Genomic DNA, 21669 nt, shown 5'->3' with positions numbered 1-21669 from the left:
GATTTTGATGAGGAAATAATATTGTAACATGATGTAACTTGAATACCTGAAAGGTGAAAAGCAGTTTTACACAACAGAACTATAATTTTGTTGTGTAAAACTGCTAAATCTACAAAAAAAAAGACATTCTCCATGTTGATTCTCTATCTAGATAAAGTCCTCCACCCCTTATTGTTTACTTTGATTATACTGTAGGTCTTCCTCTTATTAAAAATAGGCTGCTGTCCTACTGCCTGAAGAACTGAAAACAATTTTACCTACAAATTCAGGCATTTTGGTCAAAGTTTCAACTGTTTGGTCTCAGTCGATAAACATTTAATTCAACATGAATCATAAACTTTTAAAACACATTTAAAGAGGAATGCATCATCTTCTTAGCTGTGCTCAGATTAACTGTTCAGAATAACAATGATGCACTAAGTCAGCATTTGGACGTACAAAAATAGAACTGAGAGCAATGAAGAGCATCAAAGATCTGCCTGAACAGTCACTTTTCTAAGAATTAAGACTTTATTGCCATTTCAGATACTTGTGTAGCTGCTGACTATAAATGTTTATTATAGTTTGGAATTAACCAAAATGTAAAAAGTGCTGAAATTGTACTGTTTAGTTTTTCTTAGACACAAAACGATAAAACAACCTTTTTTTTTTTTTTTTTTACATCTTTGGACATACATGAGTAGATAAAGTTTTTCGTTCATGAGAATGAGCTTTGTCTACATGAAATTAATCAAGCACTCTGATCAAAGGCATGCAATGAGAATCAATTAATCTGTATTTTAGGAAGCGCTTCATACAAAGTAACGTGCATCTGTTGCTACACAGAACATAATTCATAGTAAAAAAAAAAAAAAAAAAAAAGTCACTCAATTTACTGGATGATTGATTGAGGTCTGCTTACATGAAAGGAGGTCACTACGGTTTCCTTTTCTCCAAACGTATTGTAACACAGCACAGAAAACAATACAATATAACACAGAGAACACACAATAATATTTCATTCATACCTTGCAAACAGATATATATGATAAAAATCCATTTTAGTTGCAATTTTTAATAAGCGCTAGATGTTGCGTATGAGCTAGGAGGGTGTGCGCCGCTTGTTTGCCTCAGTAGCGGTAGGCGGAGTCGTCCGTGAACTGGAAGGGTCTGGTTGCATTGACGGCACAGAGCAGCTCAGTCATTTGGCGCGCACGCCGCACCTCCAACGCCACCCTGCGGGAGTGCTCCATGTGTAACAGCTGCTGTGCTCGCTTCTCGTCCCGTTTCCGCCTCAGCCACCTGGAAAAGGCAAGAAAATATTGTCTAAAAGAAATTATTTCGACACGATAGTTAGTCTGATGATTAAGACTTTTTAGCAGGTGTTTTTCTGCTCTGTAGACCAGATCCCCACAGGAAATGTTTGTAAAATTAATTTTGTAATATTTACCCTTCTCTCAACATCAAATTTAGAAAGCAAAGCTACAAATATAACATACTTTACACCAAAGGTCTATAATATCTACTTATTATGAAAGTTCACACAGTTTACCGTCTCCCTGTATAATGTAAAAAAAGCTGAGATGTGGAATTATCTAATTATTCGCTGTTTGTTACTACTATTGACGACTTTGAATAAAACAGGAAAGGAGGTCACACTCACTGATTGAAGGCACGGTCACACTCCTGGCGGCTGTGCATTAGGCAGTTACACTCCTCCTCAAGTTTCCTGAGCTCCACAACCTGTCTCTCTCTCTGCACTTGCTCCTTTTTCTTCTGAAGCCACGACCTGTAGGCCTCCTCTGGGTCATAGACGTCTCTCTGTGACCGCCGGCAGAAGTGGAGACAATTCAAAAATTGTGAACGTTTTATATTTTTTACTTTCTTAGTTGGAAAGTTTATAATCAGCATTCTAACTTTTGAGGAGGCAGAGGCATTTTTGTAGGATTTTCTTTCTGAGTATGACACACCGACTTCCTTCGGCATCATGTTTCAGTGCCAGTATTGAGGGTATTTTTGCACAGTGAAGCTGGAATGAAGCGAAGCAAAAAGACTTCCTTCAAATGTTTCAACTTGACTTGGAATCAACATCTAAATGATTAAAACATTGACAAAAAGTTTCATAACATACATTAAAATTGGTTTTGGCATTGATTATTAACAACCCTACAAAAAACTCATGCACTGTGCATAAGCACCATCTTCAAGATAGGAAGCCAAACAATTTAAATGAACTCCTCCAATACTGACTAAGAGTCCTCCAGTATTCAGTTTGTACTATACCAGCGTCTTCCTGGTGGCTTGACATTTAGGCTCACAGTGTGAGCATAAAAACCTCTAAATGGCACTGTAGCGATAACCACCTATTCTCACTCTCCAAATTATTGTAGCTAATTGAAGGCTGAAGGTTATTTTGATCACTACGACCCCTAAGATTAAAAACTGTTTCAAAATGTTTCATCTCAAACATCTCATACAAGCTCCAGTTCTGCATTAGGCTGCATAGTTATCTTTTTTGGAGATTATCACTGAGAACAACTGCAGGCTGCAGAGACTGTGATCTTCATAGAGAGGAGGAGATGAGATCCTTCATATTTCAGTAGTGGATTAATATTTGACAGGTTTTGTGCTGCCTACCTTAGCATTCATCCTCTCTATCTCCTTGGCACGAAGAATCTTTCTCTCCTCAAAAATCTGTTCTCTTTTCTTTATCAACCACGACTTGAAGGCCTGCTCGTTCTCCTGTTTCTTTAGATCCTCTTCCTCATGCTTCCTCTGCTCTGCCTGACAAGAAGAACGACAATCTACGTGAAAAAAAAGGTTACCAACGTCAGAACTGCAATACTGCAATGCAAATATCTACTAATTGATTTTTCATTTTTATTGTCGCACCTCTCTGGCAAGCCTATCCTTCTTCTCCTTCATCTTCTGCAACATGTCTTTTTGCTGTGGAGAGAGAGCAAAGGTCGCCTTGGAAGGAGTTCCTGTTGCAGACTGCACTCGCCTCTTGCCGTTTCTCATCAGAATCACTCTCTGGCCTTGGGTGGCCGAATTGGGTCTGGCCGAATTGGGTCTGGCCTTGGGCCGAGTCGGAGGTCGCGGCGCTTTAAGTTGATCGGTGCCCAGTTGAAAGGAGGGTTGGAGGTGAGCAGACGTCTGTGTACCGTTACCTACATTATTTAATATTGGAGGGAGGAGACTCTGGCTCTCCATATCCTTCATACTAACAAGGTCAAACTTACCATCTTTTTCCACAAGCACTTTACTCTCCTTAGTTTCCTGAAGTCCTTCAACACTAGATCTTCTTAATTCCTTGCTGTCGTCATAAGGAGAAAGTGTTACCTTCTGTGATACCTCAGACTCTGCATCTGAAACCGTGGCTCTGTCCTTGCTGCTAATTTGTCCACTAGAGTCAATGATTAAGTTGGACAACATCCCTGACACCACCGATGCTGCACCTGCAATCAAGGCTCTCTCCTTTTCTTCATCAGTGTCATCGGAGTAGCTATCTGAAAGGGGTGGGGGCACCACCAGGTCCACCAGTGTGTCTTTAAAGTGAAGCCGTCTCTGTCTCGTCATATCTGGCGTGTCTTGTTCCTCTAGTTCCTTGTTGGCCTGCTCGATTTTATCCAAGATGTACATCTGTTCCTCATCTGTCTGCTCATCTGTCTCAGGGAAAGGTGATTCTGTATGTAGTGATGTACTCGCCTGGTCCATGTCATAGCCTAACGGCTCCATAGGAGGCGGCCACCTTTCTTCATCCTCTTCCACATGGTCTGGTTTTTGTTCCCCGTTTTCATTTCCTATCGCTTCTCCTGGGGTCTCTTCCTTCTCCAGCTCTTTGTCTATTTCTGCGTCTACGTCCCCATAGTCAGAGCCCTGTTCAGTAGATGAAACAGACATTCATTACTTAGATTGTAATGTAGACAAAAGACCAAGCTCAACACTTAGACTTTGACAATCTGCTAGTGTGATAGCAGATATGTCTGATTGCTCATCAATGATGCATTGCGGAGTATCAGACTGAAAGTATGCCACTGCATGTGAAAAGCATTGGTTTCACATGCAAGCGGTGAGATGTGCCAGATTCTGTAACTTAACACTATTACCCATCACACGTTCAAGGAGCTCTTAATGACACATTCAGTACACGCAGAAGGCAACTCCGAACATACAGAGCCTTGCTGCAGTCGCATTCATACCGTTAGTGTCATTACAACCACAAATTTCATGGCATTTAGATTATGATAATTATGATAAATGATAGTTTACGAATACAATTTTGAAAAGTGTGTCGCTTACATTAAAATGATGGGCAATTGTGTATTGTTTATCATTGTCATTGAAAATTGTGATACAATTTGTGATATATATATATTGTGTTATAATATAATATAACTGATGATGTAACACGAAAAATAATTCCTTATTTTTACCGTTTTTGTTCTTTGTTACATGAGAGCATTGGTGAACATCAGTACAGTCAAAAATACGATTAAATCTAATTAAATATCATTGCATGATGTATAGCAGTATATTTGCATTATTAAATTCATGTGGTCTTTTGTACATGTGTACATTTTATTTTTGAGAGTAGTATTCAAAGAATCAATTCCGTGAGCTCTTGGTTGCTTTGACAGATGGTGTGGCAGCTGTAATGTGACAATATGTTGAAACCTCAAGAGGTATAAATACTTTTGCAGTACAATGTGGATTCACCCCAGAAAATAAAATGTATTGATGTCCCATAGAAAAGGAAAAAAGCAAGCAGTTGGTTACCTGTTCACTTTGGCCCTCCTCACTGATTAGCCAGTCAAGATCCTTTTCAAAGTCGTCTTCATAATCCTCCTGAGACTTGGGTGAATTTGCCTCAGTCATGATCTGCTGATGAGAAACAAAAAGACAAAATGTTAAAGAAATTTGGCAATGATTTTATTTATTTATTTATTTATTTTTTTTTTTTTACAAATATAGCTAATTGTTTATCAAAAAAAATCAAATCAAATCAAATCAAATTTTATTTGTATAGCACATTTCAGCAGCAAGGCATTTCAAAGTGCTTTACATAATTTTAAACAGTGAGAAAGAAAAAGAAAGTAATAAAAAGATAAAAAGAAAAGATAAAATCACAGCCTAACAGGACAAGGCCTCCAGCCTTGCAGCACCAGGCTCCGTCCGCCTGTTTCGCGAAAATTTTGCGCTAGGACTTTCGCTGTCCTACGCGGATTTTGTGCATTAATTGGTTACCTGTTAGTCTAGAATTTACAGGGTTAAACAGTGAGAAAGAAAAAGAAAGTAATAAAAAGATAAAAAGAAAAGATAAAATCACAGCCTAACAGGACAAGGCCTCCAGCCTTGCAGCACCAGGCTCCGTCCGCCTGTTTCGCGAAAATTTTGCGCTAGGACTTTCGCTGTCCTACGCGGATTTTGTGCATTAATTGGTTACCTGTTAGTCTAGAATTTACAGGGTTTTATATACGCGCAATGACTCCCAGTCACTCGCAAATACATAGAAGGCATCAATTGCCATAAGCAACTGTAAACAGGTGGGTTTTAAGTTGAGATTTAAAGGCACCCAGTGTTTCAGCTGTTTTACAGTTTTCTGGAAGTTTGTTCCAAATCCGTGGTGCATAGAAACTGAATGCTGCTTCTCCTCGTTTGGTTCTGGTTCTGGGGATGCAGAGCAGACCAGAACCAGAAGATCTGAGGGGTCTAGATGGTTGGTACAGCAATAACAGATCTTTAATGTATTGTGGTGCTAAACCGTTCAGTGATTTATAAACTAACAACAGTATTTTAAAGTCTATTCTTTGAGCTACAGGGAGCCAGTGTAGGGACTTTAGAACTGGTGTTATGTGCTCTATCTTCCTGGTTCTAGTGAGAACGCGAGCAGCAGCGATCTGGATCAGCTGCAGCTGTTTGATTGATTTATTAGTCAGACCTGTGAAGATGCTGTTGCAGTAATCAATACGGCTAAAGATAAACGCGTGGATGAGTTTCTCTAGATCCTGCTGAGACATTAGTCCTCTAATCCTGGAGATGTTCTTCAGGTGATAGAAGGCCGACTTTGTGACTGTCTTTATGTGGCTCTGAAGGTTCAGGTCAGAGTCCATCACTACTCCCAGGTTTCGGGCCTGATCACTGGTTTTCAGTTGTAATAACTGAAGCTGAGCATTGACTCTAGTTCGCTCTTCTTTCGGTCCAAAGATAATAACTTCAGTTTTGTTTCTGTTCAGCTGGAGAAAGTTTTGGCCCATCCACACATTTATCTGATCTAAGCATCTGTTCAGTGATTGGATGGCCATACCATGAAGCTGATCCACACTGGGTTTTAAGACATTCCTTAAAAGTAATAGGGAAAATCCCTTCGTAAGTTTTCGTTCCTGTTCCATAGTAAATATACATTTTGGCTGTACTGTATTGCAATGTAAATATATATCCTTACTTAAACCAAAATATGTTTTTTTTTTTTGTATTTTATTTTTATCAGCATCTCCTAAAAATATAAGCACAAATCTAAGACACGTGTTTTATCACATGTGTAATAGATATGTGGTATACTGGATCATTCCAATACATTAGAGCCCGCTGGATATAAACTACTGATAGCGGTCAGAGTGAAAAGTGCAATTAAAAATTCAGTGATCTAAGCAAATGGCTGTTAACAAGTACGAGACCAGGATTCAACCAGTGTGTGCTTCAATAAGCAAAACAAGAAAAACACTACAATCGTGCTGATGTTAATATGATATTTACTTAAAATGCGATGCATAGCTGTTTGGCAATGCCCATAAATAACTTATTAAATCGACATCACAGAGAAATAAAGACAAACTCTGTATATATTGTCTGTGATTTGTCGCCATCTGGTGAATAATAGGTGGTATTGCATAATTACTCAAACTTTATTTCTTTTTAAACTATAAATCCGAATCCCGTAGCTAAAACAACGGCTATATGTTTAATTTTAATTTGTGTAGTATTGTAAAGTGTAAAAATTTACAACACTGAACTCAATACAAGCTAAGACAAAAATAACCCCGTTAATCTGGTTTATTTTTATAGATCTGGTAACAGAGATAAGTAAAATAGGAAAACTAAAAGTCGCGACAGTAGCAATCAACACTGATCTTTTCCTCTTCCAGGCTAAACAGATATAGATAAGCGATTCTTACCAGATGAATGTTAGCTATTCCACTCACCAACAGGCTGCGCAGATACCTGCCGTCGATGAGTTAGGGAAATAAATTTATATTGTCGGATTGTTTCGATGTTATTTCTCCATTTTGTTGACCCACATACTGCGTAGCAGTCTGTATGTCAACACCTGCGATCATAATCTGGCCCGAGTCTCTTCAGCCTTAAAAGCTTTAATAGTCGTGTCGTCATGGCAACCAACAACACGCTTTACCAAAGCGCATGCGTACAAATACGGCCTGATGTAAAGACACTGTTTTATATTTCACACATAAGGGTCTATTCCGTACCTTTATGAGTTTTGAAAAGTTTAGTTACTTCGGTTTCATCTACGTTAAGCACATTGTATAGATTAATTACACACAGACTGATGTTTTCATATTTCTGTTAATTATAAATTTCCGCTAAAGCTAATGAAAACAGAACATTGATGATTAGAACATTGGGCTTCATGGATACCGTAGTATTTATAAAACATGCTTAGAAGTTGATCAAGAAAATCCGACAAAAGGAGTCTCACTATGCTAATATTAAATATGACTGTATTTAAAATTGCAACTAAAATATCAACTGCTGCTCTATATAAAAATCTAGATAGATAGATATGGTAGATTTGGTATACTGGATCGTTTGAAATTTATCATTTACTAAATAAAAGGTTTAGTATATTACCAATCAAAAAAAAAACAATTAACATATAATATTAAATGTATGTCGATCCCCTTTTTAAGTAACCCGAGAAACGGGGAGCGCTTGACTTTTTTAATTATTTCGTAAAACACAGGGCAAATGTGAAGTCCATGAACGTTACATCCGTTTCTAGCATACGGCATTCTGGGTCTTGTAGTTGTCATTTAACATTCTACTCTTTGTTCTTCCCTCCTTGGACACGTTAGAACTACATTTCCCAGGTAGCCGTTATCAGTACCCAGAAACCACCCGCCCCTTTACTGGACAGTTTTTAAAACACGACTAATAGCACGTAGGCATGCAACTTATGACAGACTCAAGAGTTGTTCCTACTCATTGATCAGTTACTGTTGTCACTTCACTGAAGATAGCAAAACTTAAGTGATTTTCTTGAAAATGGCGTCCATCGTTCTTTTATCGGTAAAGCAGACGGCTCAGACCAAAGCAAAACGGTGTTTGGGTTCTCGATTAAAGGGTCTCGCAGGTGCTGGTGGCCCATCCGCGACTTTCCTTCCGGGAAGGGAATGGCTTTCCAAAGACTTGAACTTACGGTTCATGTCCCACGGGACCGCTGGTCGGTCTGCAGCCGGGACAACTAAAAGGGGAGCCCTGGCGTTTAGTGGTGCGGTGGCGGTGACCGCCGCAGCGGTAGTGGGCTTTCTGGCTAACGCTAATCACTTCCAACGGGCAGAGATGGCGACCACAATCCCCCAGAAGGCAAAGAAGACGAAGGAAGAAGAGGGGGACATTGCGCAAAGATGTAGGGGCTTCATGTCGGTCCCAGTGACTGACATCAGTGTACTGGAGAAAAGGAAGGATGAGATGAGCACCAAGATGGAGATGCTGATCATGGAGACTCAGGCTGAGTTCTGCAAAGCCCTGGAGGAAGTGGACGGTGGGACATTCAAGGTGGACAAATGGCAAAGGAAGGAAGGTAATAAGGGAATCACTGGGGTAGCTAGTGGTTTACACTTCTCTAGCAGAGCATACAAATACAAACACTGCTCTTAAAGGGGCAGTAGTATGTAAAATTGACGTTTCTTTGCATCAGAAACATACTTGGAATGTTGCCTTGATTCTTCCATGCATGTTTGAAAAATCCTTTAGTCTCCAATGACAACCATTCAGCTGTGCAAAACGCATGGGCAGACCTAGCACCGCCTTCGAGGTCCAGCTCCTCCTCCAAACTGACTCCCCCAATAAGCTCCTTTAGACTGACCAGAAGCAATGAGCAAACACCTGGTGGAACTTAGCATCTGCTAACCTCATTATAAGAAATACTGCTCAGTGTAATGCTCGAAAAAAGTTGTGAAAGGTTTAATAGAAGAACCATGTTGTGATGACTTCCTGAAGGTGGAGTTTCAGAAAGAGCAGAATCTTCAAGGTGTTTAAATTATGAAGTCAACTTTCTTTTAAGTCATATGTGAGATATATATATATATATATAAAGAGAGAGAGAGAGAGAGAGAGAGAGCATTTTTTTAACAACTGAAGCTACTTGATTGTGCTAAAAATTGCACAATGTAGCTTGAAAACGCATAATACTTCCCCTTTTAATACTGTGGGGACATTTTGTAAATGCATGGAAGAGACCAGCATGCACTTGCAATATCAACAGACATAAATGCATAAAACAACTAATTTTCACCATTTTGTTTGTTTTTAGGTGGTGGAGGAATCAGCTGTGTGATGCAGGATGGAAAGGTGTTTGAGAAGGCAGGAGTTAATGTGTCGGTGGTGTTCGGGTATCTGACTGAGGAGGCTGCGAAACAAATGAGAAGCAGAGGGAAAGTCCTCAAAGGGAAAGACGGTGGGTTCTGCTTAGAGTTATACTTTCTCCCTTCACACCTTCACTTCAGGTATCTAAAATAAAACTCGGCTCTGCTTTGCTTCAGGTAAGCTGCCATTTTGTGCCATGGGTGTGAGCTCTGTCATCCACCCCAAGAACCCTCACATTCCCACAGTTCACTTCAATTACAGATACTTTGAAATAGAAGAGGAGGACGGTGAGTCCCTTTTTAAAGCATCTGTGTCTTGGTATCAGTAGTATTATTGACTCTGTGGTTTAATAATAAGCTTTGTTTCCTAATCCCTATTGCTTGTGGTGTGCGTGCGTGTGTGTGTGTGTGTGTGTGTGTGTGTGTGTGTGTGTGTGTGTGTGTGTGTGTGTGTGTGGTTTCAGGCTCCAAGCAGTGGTGGTTTGGTGGAGGAACAGACCTGACCCCGGTGTATATTGACAGAGACGACGCCTTTCTGTTCCACAACACCCTGAAGGAGGCCTGTGACAAACATCACCCGAAGTACTACGCAGACTTTAAAAAATGGTACAGCTCCATCAGTGACTCTGACGTGTCTTTGCACAGACAGGCTGATATGTGTTTTTAGGACTGATTCCAGTGAATTTGTCTGGATGAATTACAATGGGTGTACCCTCACTGCTGGTTGGTGATAAGAGGAAGTCTCTCCCAAAATCTACAGATGCAGAACAAAACCGTTGAGCAATGCTAGAGGTCATAAATGACTAGTGTTATTGTGGACAGGAAGGGTGGGGAAACGGTTTTTCAACATTTTGTTGTTTTCTGTTGTATAGATGGAAGAAAATGATATAGTATCTGTTCAGGTGGATGTGTTTGTTTTCCAGATAAAACCTTGACTTGACCTTTTGTAAAGTTAACAACTTCCCTGTTCACTTTCTGTGTCGTCCAGGTGTGACAGGTACTTCTACGTCCGTCACAGAGGAGAGACTCGGGGCATCGGAGGAATCTTCTTTGACGACCTTGACTCCCCAAATCAGGAGGAGGTGTTCAACTTTGTTAAGAGCTGTGCTCGAACCGTGGTGCCCTGTTATCTTCCCATTGTGAGGAAACATCTTAATGATTCCTTCACTCAAGAGGAGAAGGACTGGCAACAAGTGCGACGAGGAAGGTGAGTGGAAAATGCATTATATCACAGCTGATGTGTTTTTGGGGTAAAGGAGTAAATTGAGTTGAATGCTGTATTTGAAAAATAAATATGCAAATGCTATTGTAGAAATTAATTGTGAAGTTTAGCATTTCATATTTTAAAATTATAGCAAAGCACCATGAACTTTGGAAAGTTGAATTTGGAAAAGTCCTTCAAAGCTTAATGTAGGAGCCCTGTAATATGAAGAGTCTGTTCTTTAGAGTTACAATTTTGTGTTGCAGATATGTAGAGTTTAACCTGGTATATGACAGAGGAGTAAAGTTCGGCCTTGCTACACCTGGCTCTAGAATCGAGAGTATCCTCATGTCGCTCCCCCTCACAGCCAGGTAAGACATCAACTCTCCTGCTCTCTGTCCAATAGTCATCAGCCGTCTGTGTTGCCTGGTAACCGACTGCTCCTTCCTGTCCAGGTGGGAGTACATGCATGAGCCTGGTAAAGGTTCCCGGGAGGCGGAGATGCTGGAAGTACTCAGAAACCCAAAGGAGTGGGTGTGAGCGCCACAATCAAGTTTACAGAAAGAACAACCTTTGTAGTATTTTTGTAAAGCTGTAACCTGTTTGACAAGACCTTCGTTTATAAGGAAATTTCAAGTTTCATCAATTGTCTGAGGACTTTATTTGCACTGTTAATTTTCCTTCCTTCATGTATTTTCAAATCAGCCTTTTAAAAGCTTTAAGGATAATGTTTTTAAGAATTGAGTTTTGTGCCATTTGTCTCTTCTTGGTAGAATGAATCACATAAATTACCTTCATAGATTTCCTGCTTGTAGATCTGTATCTTTTTTACTCATAATGGCAAGCATAATTCTTTTCCTCTTATTTTTTTATATTCCTGTGTCTTGAATTAGTCTTCTAATCTTCTCATATATTTATTGAAGCACTGAAAGGGAAAAGGACAAACTGAATGTATGTGCTTTTACCACTGATGTACCAGAAACAATAAATCAGATTTTGACATATCCCTATGTGCTCTAAACATTTAATTTTGTTTGATCAATCATCCCTAAAAAGCAAGAATAAGTTGAAGCTGCAGGGAAGTGGTGTGCTAAATTATATAATGGATTTATCTGAGTTACCCAGAAGTGGGAAAAAATGTCAGTCCAGTGTGTTTGTATAAATGTTTCTCTCCACCTCTTGCATTAATTTTTATAGTGTACAATCCCCCATAATTTATAATTTAAAAGAGCTGTTGAAAGGATTTAAATGCAACATTGAGTTGATTGTCCTGGGTGTCTTTAAGTTTAATTGGATGGATAATTGAGAATGCAATTCAAGAGAATTTCCAGCAAAATTTATGCCAGCTTACTGACATACCTTGTATTATATTAAACATAAAAATATTAATTTGCAAAATCCTAAGAATTTTGTACCCAAATGTGACACAGAACTGGCAAGAGTTCATTGGGATGATGTTGGTCCTTAATGCAGTAAATGAGTGTTATGTTTACTTTATTAGTAATTCTGTGAACAAGTTCCTTTTAAGAGTACATTTGCCAACTCGACACCTCCAAAGTGTGCAACAGCCACTTGGGGTTTAATAACTGAGTGAGTAATTTAAAACTTCACTGCACAATATTTCTTATATCTCCAACATCTAATCTACATCCACCTAAACGATTTAATCCATCATGTTATTTATGTTAAATGTAACATGATGGGTTAAAAAAATGATTTAATCAATGTCATGTTTCCATTTTATTTCCTTAAAACTTTTCAGCTGTGATGACCGCGTTATGTTATGCTAATGCGAGATTACAATCTAAAGCAGATGTCACTGTGTAAATAAAAATAAAAAACCAATGCAATACCAACGTTCACTTACTCAGTAGCATTTTGCATATTAAACGTTATCTGGAGAGTGACCTTTAGAGGTTTCCCCATACAGGCCAACTGGCTTAAGTTCCACTCGAAAATTTCCTGGTGAAAACTAAAACCATTTATCGGTGCATGCAGTGACTGAGTCAGAGAAATCCAAAATGTCTTGCTGTTTGGACCTCAAAACAGAAACTTCTTTGCCCGTGAGTTGATTGGCGTGTTGTCCAAAATGTTTTCCTCCTTCCGCTGAACCATCTTCATTCTGAAACCGCACACTTCCTCATAAACATCTGTGATGCACAATTTTGTTTTTCCCAGTTTTTGTTTCTTTACAGGCTGATCAAAAGCACAACCAATGTTTTGGAAAAACGGATACTGAGACACAGTTATAGATCTTGACTTAATATCAGCTGACAGCTGATGACAGGCGTGCTTGCAGGCCTTGTGAGTGATGCCAGGCAGTCTGCTTTCAAATGTGATCAGTGGCATTTCTTAATAGCTGGTAACCAGACTGGTGCTGTTCAAATGTGACATTCTGTGACATGCCCAGCTTCTTAAATTATCAAGTCACAGAGAAATATCTCACAGACACTGGAAATATTTTGCTGCTTCCTTGGTGTGAGACAGCTGATAAATGTACTGGGTCACCTCCAGATGGACGCAGGTCTTGCAAAACATCCCCCCCCCACCCCCCAAGTCGTTAATCCTAAAATATTATCATTTCAGCTTTAGTTCTTCACATCTTATGACTAGGAGGATGTGAAAACATTTTCATTGACATTAAACTGAGGAGGGATTAGACTGAAATGTGTTAAATTTAAAATCCCCTATCAATGCTATCGTTGAGTTTTTAAAGTCTTTTCTGTTTGCACATTATGTACATTTAAAGATAAAATCTGACAGCTTACATCTCTGTTAGATCTGTCACAGTCTTGAAAGAAAAGGTTTTTTTAAGTATTCCAAAATTATAGGTCCAAAAATTAGTAAAAGTAGATACTTTCTCAATTCCTTGTGGGAAATTGTTTGGTTTCAGCAAAAAATAACTACATAAATTACATTTAGTGTATGACATGGTTAAAATTCAGAGGTGAAAATAGGTGCTTTATAAATTGCTGCTATGCTTCTTTTAAAGCACAAACAACACAATGCAGTATATGCATACTGCTGTATGTTGTATTATAGGTCTTGACACATTACTGTTTTTCCCTATTCATTATAGTTTTTCATGTTTGTTTGTGTTGTAGCTATGTAGAGTTCAACCTGATGTATGACAGGGGAATAAAGTTTGGTCGTGCCATGCCTGGCTGCAGAGTCCTCATGTCGCTCCCCCTCACTGCCAGATAAGACATCGACTCTCCTGCTCTCTGTCCAATAGTCATCAGCCGTCTGTGTTGCCTGGTAACCAACTGTTCCTTCCTGTCCAGGTGGGAGTTCATGCACAAGCCTGGTAAAGGTTCCCGGGAGGCGGAGATGCTGGAAGTACTCAGAAACCCAAAGAAGTGGGTGTGAGCGTCGCAGTCACAGGTTTACAGAAAGAACAACCTTTGTAGTATTTTTGTAAAGCTGTAACCTGTTTTACCAGACCTGCGTTTATAAGGAAATGTCAGGTTTCATCAATTGTCTGAGGACTTTACTTGCACTGTTAATTGTCTTTCCATCGTGTAATTTCAAATCAGCCTTTTTAAAAGCTTTAAAATAATTTTTGTTATTGAGTTTTGTGCCACATTTATCTTCCTAACAGAATCAATATTAGCACATTTTCCTAGAAAAATAATATTTTTTTATTTTCTTTCAATTTGCCAATGACTATAATTAATTTTCTCATATTTGTGGAAGCGCTGTGCTTTTGTGCTTTTACCACTGATGCTCCAGTAACAATAAATCAGATTTTTGATCTATTCGTATCTGCTTTAAACATTTAATTTTGAGCTTGATCAATCAAAGCTAAAGAACAGGAATAAACATTGTGTCATTCTGTCTTATGTGAACAATGACTCCACTTTCTTTGCTTGAGCAGAGGTGTAAACAACACCACACTTTGGTTCTGGGTCATGTTTCAGAGGATTATTGTGAATCAATGAAAACATAAGACACATACATTGAGCTTTCTTTAGCATCGAACAGGAAGGTTTATTCTGTGTAATGAACATGCTCCATATGCAGTATATGGTTCTCTAGTTTTTGCAGTAACCTAAAAATAAGCGTCAAGTTTACAAATAAAAAGACCAAAATAATGTTCTTTGTGTGACAACCGTCTCCGAATGTGCAAAACACAACAAATTCAAAGTGAACTCAAGAGTCCCTGAGCCAGCTCACACATAAAGTCCGCTAGCATTAGCATTAGGTATCCTCCAGAAATATGCCCCGTTTTCTACACAATACTAATCACAAACTAAACAACGTGACTCACTAGTTAGCACTTTATTCGACAACCTGTTCAACTAATATGCATGCATCAAAATAAATTTTTACTTACCTGCGGTATAGAAAAGAGGAGACACACGTAGAGATTCATTTAGCATCTAACAAGGTTTTCTATGCCACCAATGCGGGAGGCGCCCCCAAGCGTTTATATGTGAAATCGTTCTGAATAAATGAAACAACACTAAAGAACTTAAAAAAATTAAGAATTGAAAAAGTAAAATAATCTTTTACTGAAACAACACTAAAGAACTTAAAAAAATTAAGAATTGAAAAAGTAAAATAATCTTTTACTGAAACAACACTAAAGAACTTAAAAAAATTAAGAATTGAAAAAGTAAAATAATCTTTTACTGAAACAACACTAAAGAACTTAAAAAAATAAGAATTGAAAAAGTAAAATAATCTTTTACTGAAACAACACTAAAGAACTTTAAAAAAAATTAAGAATTGAAATAGTAAAATGATCTTGTGGTACCTATTTTCATACTTAGTGTTTTCATTTACTTACCGTAATACTTTTTTTTCACCCCTCTTCATATGCTACAGCTTAAACCTGTTTTATTACAGATGTTTGTCTTTTTTAAGTTTAAAGTCTGTTTCTATATTGCTACAACTGACTCAGACCAGGGGACGTTTTGGAGCCAACAAAGTCCAATGAAAGCAAACGACACTCACTGGCACCAAGACATTGTGTGGAAGCTGCAAAGAAACAGAAGCATCATCTCTCTAGGGTGATCTGGGACCCAACACTCAACCCAAGGCATTTTTGGATTACTCTCGAAGCATCATACCTAAATGAGAGGAAATAAAAACATTGTTAACCTGGATTTTCTATGTCCAAGTGAAACCTGGTTAACTGATAATATCCCACTGATATACCAGAATGTGAGCGGTTGGGAAAGACAATTCTGTAGGGGAGAGAAGGCGTGTGCTCATTTATATGATGGATTTATTTAAGAGTGTTACCTGTAAGTGAAAATATATCAGTGCAGTGTGTTTGTATAAGTGTTTGTCTCTCCCTTTGCATAGAATTTAACATAATTAATTTAGAAGAGCGTTTTTAAAAGGATTTACATATAACACTGAGGTGATTGTCCTGGGTGGCTTCAGTATGGATAACAAATTGAAAGCAGCTCAAGAGCATTGTCAGCAAAAATTTGGATACAGTCAAATTTTAAGCGTAACCGGCAAGAAGTTATGGGGATGACGTCTAGATCCATAACCAGACAATTGAGTGTTGAATCACATTTACTTTCAGTGTTAGTCATTCTGTGAACAAGTTCCTCAAAAAAAAAAAAAAAAAACAGGTACAGAAAACAACCCTGCTGTCATGGTTATCAGATGACATATGACAATTACTGGAAAAAGTTTTGCTATTTTGCTTCTCAGGAATAGTAAAATAGCTGTTTTGCTCATCTTTAGCAATCTGAGCAATTGAGTGATAAAAGAAAATTTAAAATCGAAAGCTAAATATTATAAAAATGTCCTTTCAGAGGCAAGAGATGAGTAAATGATCTGGAAACAACTAAGCAACTTAATAAATCCTAAATGTCGTACCAATTTCAATCATGAATTGACAATGGTGGGGGAAAAATGCTGCTCAGTTTAGCAACATATTTAATGACTTCCTCAATTTATTGGTTAAAGATTTAATCATAGTTTAATAATTGTCCCTCTTGTCATGTCAAAGGTGTTGGAGAAGATATTTCGAAACTCTTATCCTTTGGTTTCCCAGAACGATGGTGTCTTCTTTTCAGACATATCAAAAATATTGTGAACGACGTGTCATTCCGAATTTCTTCTTTGTGAGACAATGAAGGCTGTTTCTGTTTCTATTTATCAATTACAGTAAATATTGTTTCATCAAAAATATAAACTGGAATCCCTCCAGGAACTACTTTAGGTCCCATCCCAAATCTTTCAGGGAGATTTGTCTCCCGGGATGTTACCGTGCAATATTTCTCAAATTAAAAAAAAAAATTGTGTCATCCACCTAAAATAGATATAATCTTGTTCATGTTATTTGTCCATGTTAAATGTAACATGATGGATTAAAAAAAGGATTTAATCAACTCCATGTTTTTATTTTATTTTCTTACAACTTGTCAGCTGTGACGACCGCATTAAACAGAATGCAAGATTAAGACTTAAAGCAGACATTTCCATGTAGATAAAATTAAAAACAAATGGAATATCGACTTGCACTGTGACTCAAAAGTATTTTATTTACTAAATGTTTTTTAAAGAGCTGCATTTCACTAAGGATAGTGATCCCCTTTACAAAGGAGACCTGAAAAATCTACACCTTTCACAAATATGTCTTACTACTTTAGGGCAGGGGTGTCAAACTCAATTTCACTGAGGGCCACTTCAGCATATTGGCCACCTTCAACGGGCCACATTGACGGTACAAATCAGGAGTGCATCCCTGCTAAAACACCCCAGACAAAAGGTTGACTTCCCTCATTCAGTTCTGTAGAGGCTTATAATGAGTCAATGGTCCAGGTGTGTTAGAGAAGGAATCCATCTAAAGCTGCCGATGGTAGCTTTGGAAAACTAGACTTGGGCACCCCTAGCATAAATGTATAAAATACAATGTTAAAGATAAATTAAACACCACCTCATATTGTTAAATAACTGATTTTATGTATTGAAGTTTTAAATATTACATTTGAGTTACCATGGATGTAAAATTACTGCTCAGTTTAAAAATTACAATATTTAAATCAGTGTTTAAAGGTGAGCAAGCAAATAATAAAAACAAGTCACATGGGCAGACATTATAGACTTTACGCAAAGATTTAGTCTCAGAGGCAACTGAAATCAATTAATTAAAAACATTCTTTCTGAATACAAACCTTTGGTTGAAATGTAGTTTGTAGTCAATCCGTGCTCAAAACCTATTTTAAGTCAATCATCAAACTATAAAATGCTGGGGGGCCACATGTGGCCCCCCTGCATTTTTGAACACGGTGCATGTGTCAAACATGGTGTAATGCATGTTTGACACATGTGCATACGCCATAGAACTACCAATTGGTAATTGAAGTAAAGTAGCTTCGATTTCAAAGAAGCCAACTGGCAAATGAACCATCACAAAAGAGGAAGACTATTATTGTCTCACTGCACCCCAAGAGATGCATAACCTACAAAAACTGTTTCTGTCTGGTTTTGAACCACAGACCTTTTGCGTGTAAAGCAAATGTGATAACCACTACACTACAGGAACTGAACTTCTCTGCTTTGTTTCAGTTTGAGGTTCCAAAGTTGATGATGTGAGATGCAATGCATGAAAATTTCAACTGAGGTTTGCACTCAGATGCCTGGATTCAGAGTACAGACCATGACACCACAGAACCCTTGTTGACCTTTAGTAGACTCCTGTGATGAATAGAATAGACTAAATCTGTTTCTGTCTGGTTTCGAACCAGAGACCTTTTGCGTGTAAAGCCAATGTGATAACCACTACACTACAGAAACTCAGTCTCTTTGCAGTGTTCCTGGTAGATGATCCACATTTTGTTAGAGACTAACATCAATGATGGGCATAAAACAATGTCAAATACTTATACCAAAGATCCTCTCAGAGAGCACAGTAACTTGGTGAACAAACTGCCAGACTTATACTTGTGCCTAATTTCACATTACAGTCCATAAACTAAGCCTGGGATCAAACAATTGTATTGAAGATGTCATTAGCAGAGACAAATGGTTCTACAGAGACTTGGCTAAATGGCTAAAAAATAAAATCAATACTTACAAATAAAAAATGGTTAAAAATAAAATTAACACATTAAAATAAAAAATATCTCTGAAATACAATCAACACTTGAAAATTAAAAATGGTTCAAAAACAATATCAACACTTCAAAATACAAAATCTCTGGAAAATAAAATATTATGTATGTTGTTTTGAAAAACATTAGAATACAAGCACTTTTATCAAATCTTCATTGTGGTAAGATCATGTAAGTTCTTCTTAAATCCATGGAAACTCAACAGTTTGTAAGGTAGGTGAGTTAGCTCAGCAGGTTAGAGCACTGTGCTGGTAATGCTGAGGTCATTGGTTCAAACCCCATATGGGGCAAGTCATGTGTGAAGTCTCTCAAACAATCAACACCTCAAAATAAATGAGGGTTCAAAAATAAAATCAACACAATACAATAAAAAAAATGGTTCAAAAATAAAATCAACACTACAATAAATAAGGTTTCAAAAATAAAATCAACACTTTACAATAAAAAAAATGGTTCAAAAATAAAATCAACACTACAATAAATAAGGTTTCAAAAATAAAATCAACACTTTACAATTAAAAATGGTTCAAAAATAAAATCAACACTACAATAAATAAGGTTTCAAAAATAAAATCAGCACTTTCCAATAAAAAAATGGTTCAAAAATAAAATCAACAGTACAATAAAAAAGGTTTCAAAAATAAAATCAACACTTTACAATTAAAAATGGTTCAAAAATAAAATCAACACTTTACAATTAAAGAATGTAAAATGTATTTTTGAACCATAAAAAAATGGTTCAAAAATAAAATCAACAGTTCAAAATGTATAATGGTAACTGTTTCTGTCTGTTCAGTCAATAAAATAAGCCTGGGATCAAAAAATGTATTGAAGATGTCATTAGCAGACAAATGGTTCTACAGAGTCCAGAACGCGAGAGCGGCGTCCTGGAGGAGCTGCAGACGTAACATCTGTCGGTTTCGGAGAAGCGAAACCACGCAATAAATAAATAAATAAATAAATAATCCTGGTAAAAGCTCACACCAGACCGCACAGGGTAAAACACTCACAGAATTCAGTTGATCTGTTTGGATCAGACAGATCCAACTGACTGATGAATTAGCGCAGATTTTTCTGCAGATGGGAACCAGGAGGAAGTGCAGTCAGACCCCAGCGGGTGAAGTGATGCTAATTTAAGTGAAGTCGCTTAATTTAATTTATTAAAAGTTATTGGGGCCACAGTCACTGGTTTTTGTCACTACGAGAAAAATGTAGATACATTTATCTGCTTAATTTGTGATGGGATCTGGATTCACGGTGAATATTAACTAAACCGCACAAAGGCGATTAAATAGCCGATGTTAATATGATTGTAATTTCACAGATAAAAATAGTACATGGCCGATTTTTTTTATGTTGTCGGTCAAGATAACGGATAACAAAAAAAGTCTAGCTCGACCTGCCGCCCTGACACCAACTCACACACATCTTCATTCACAGTCTTACTTGTAAATCGATGTTTCTTTTCTTGGACGTTTTGATGTTAGCTTGTCGACGTCTCAGTTTTATTCGCTGGGAAAATCAATAAGCAGCTTGAGGTGACTCTGCTCTCTAGTGACGAGAAGCCGTAATGTTGGCTGGTAACAATTGGAATGCATTGTGGGAGATGTAGTTTGTAGTCAATTCGTGCTCAAACCCTATTTTAAATCAATCATGGGCCTATAAAATGCTGTTCACATAGAACGACATGGTGGGCCACATGTGGCCCGCGGGCCTTGAGTTTGACACATGTGCTTTAGGGTCTCAAGCTGTTTTTTTTTTTCTTTAACTTTTGGACAACCTGGAAGAATTATGTGTGAGACAGTTCATAGAAATTTGCAGCACATTTTTGATCAGGTCTGTGCTGCATCTGCTCCTCAAGTCTGAACATTTACTGTGCATCAAAGAAAAAAATTATCTCGACAAAAGCATTTGAGCCTGACAATAAGAGCAAATGAAACAGTCTTAATTGTTTGGCAATGTCTTTTCTGATGCTAGGAGACACTGTCATCGTTTTCTTGATCTTCTTGGTTTTTGTAGCATAACATCTTACTTTCTGTAGTTTGTTTTTGTTTTTGCTACAACAAAGCTATTTATAGAGCTGATTCTTGTTAATTGTCTTTGCCATTTGGAGAGTCGCAGCCACCGTCTTCAAGTCACTGCAGAAGGTTTCCCCGTACAGGTCAACTGGCTTCAGTTCCACTTTAAAATATCCTGGTGAAAACTAAAACCATTTATCCTCGCATGCAATGTCTGAGTCAGAGAAATTCAAGAAGTCTATTTGGACCTCACGACAGGAATTTCTTTGCCCATGAGTTGCTTGCTGTGGTATCCAAAATATTGTCCGCCTTCCACTGAACCATCTTGATTCTGAAACTGCACACTTCCTCATAAACATCTGTGATGCACAATTTTGTTTCGGAAAGAACTTAATAAAATCAACATAGACACAGTTTTCCTGTATTCTCAAAAGTCTGTTTTAGAGGCACAGGGCAGGTAAACCGAGAGATTCTGAGCAGACAAAAGTAATTTTAAAGTAATTTGCTTAATATCAACTAACAGATGAGTAATGCCGGGCAGTTTGCTTTCAGATGTGATTGGCATTTCTTAATAGAGTGGTGTTGTTTAAAGATGGCAGTAGCATTATTCTGTGACATGCTAGGTCTTCTAAAAATGCTTTTCAGACAGTTTATCAAAGCTTTATGGATTGACGCCTTTGCTGTTTCATCGCCATCTTCATAAAAGTATCTCCATTAGTCACAGAGTGACTCCATCAGTCACAGTGAAATACTGGAAGTATTTTTCCTCTCTCTCTCTACTCTTA

At 37.8% G+C, this 21669-nt stretch overlaps 2 protein-coding genes across 3 annotated transcripts; one reads left to right on the top strand and one right to left on the bottom strand.

The window, feature by feature from the left end:
- Positions 1-1038: 1038 nt before the first annotated feature.
- ccdc181 (coiled-coil domain containing 181) lies at positions 1039-7320 on the bottom strand. Its single transcript, XM_015001097.2, has 6 exons — positions 7155-7320; positions 4759-4863; positions 2872-3858; positions 2617-2763; positions 1643-1800; positions 1039-1281 (listed from the first exon to the last, which is right to left on the bottom strand). Exons 2-6 carry the CDS (start codon positions 4855-4857, stop codon positions 1110-1112), a joined length of 1563 nt encoding a protein of 520 aa, XP_014856583.2. The 5' UTR covers positions 4858-4863; positions 7155-7320; the 3' UTR covers positions 1039-1109.
- A 799-nt stretch (positions 7321-8119) lies between these two features.
- Positions 8120-11789, top strand: LOC106926279 (oxygen-dependent coproporphyrinogen-III oxidase, mitochondrial-like). Of its 2 annotated transcripts, XM_015001104.2 has the most exons (7): positions 8122-8800; positions 9533-9676; positions 9762-9872; positions 10049-10190; positions 10573-10791; positions 11052-11156; positions 11241-11789. In XM_015001104.2, the coding sequence occupies exons 1-7, from the start codon at positions 8263-8265 to the stop codon at positions 11323-11325; spliced, it is 1344 nt and encodes a 447-aa protein (XP_014856590.1). In that variant the 5' UTR covers positions 8122-8262; the 3' UTR covers positions 11326-11789. The 2 variants fall into 2 exon arrangements, with proteins under 2 accessions (XP_087861131.1, XP_014856590.1); XM_088005005.1 differs by lacking the exon at positions 9762-9872 and having other exon boundaries at positions 8120-8800.
- The last annotated feature ends 9880 nt before the right edge of the window (positions 11790-21669 follow it).

This window comes from Poecilia mexicana, unplaced genomic scaffold, assembly GCF_051168715.1.
Source record: "Poecilia mexicana isolate PSO_F unplaced genomic scaffold, ASM5116871v1 scaffold_4, whole genome shotgun sequence".
Classification (NCBI taxonomy): domain Eukaryota; kingdom Metazoa; phylum Chordata; class Actinopteri; order Cyprinodontiformes; family Poeciliidae; genus Poecilia; species Poecilia mexicana.
The sequence above is the reverse complement of the archived record's forward strand: the minus strand, read 5'-3'. Positions and strand labels throughout refer to the sequence as shown.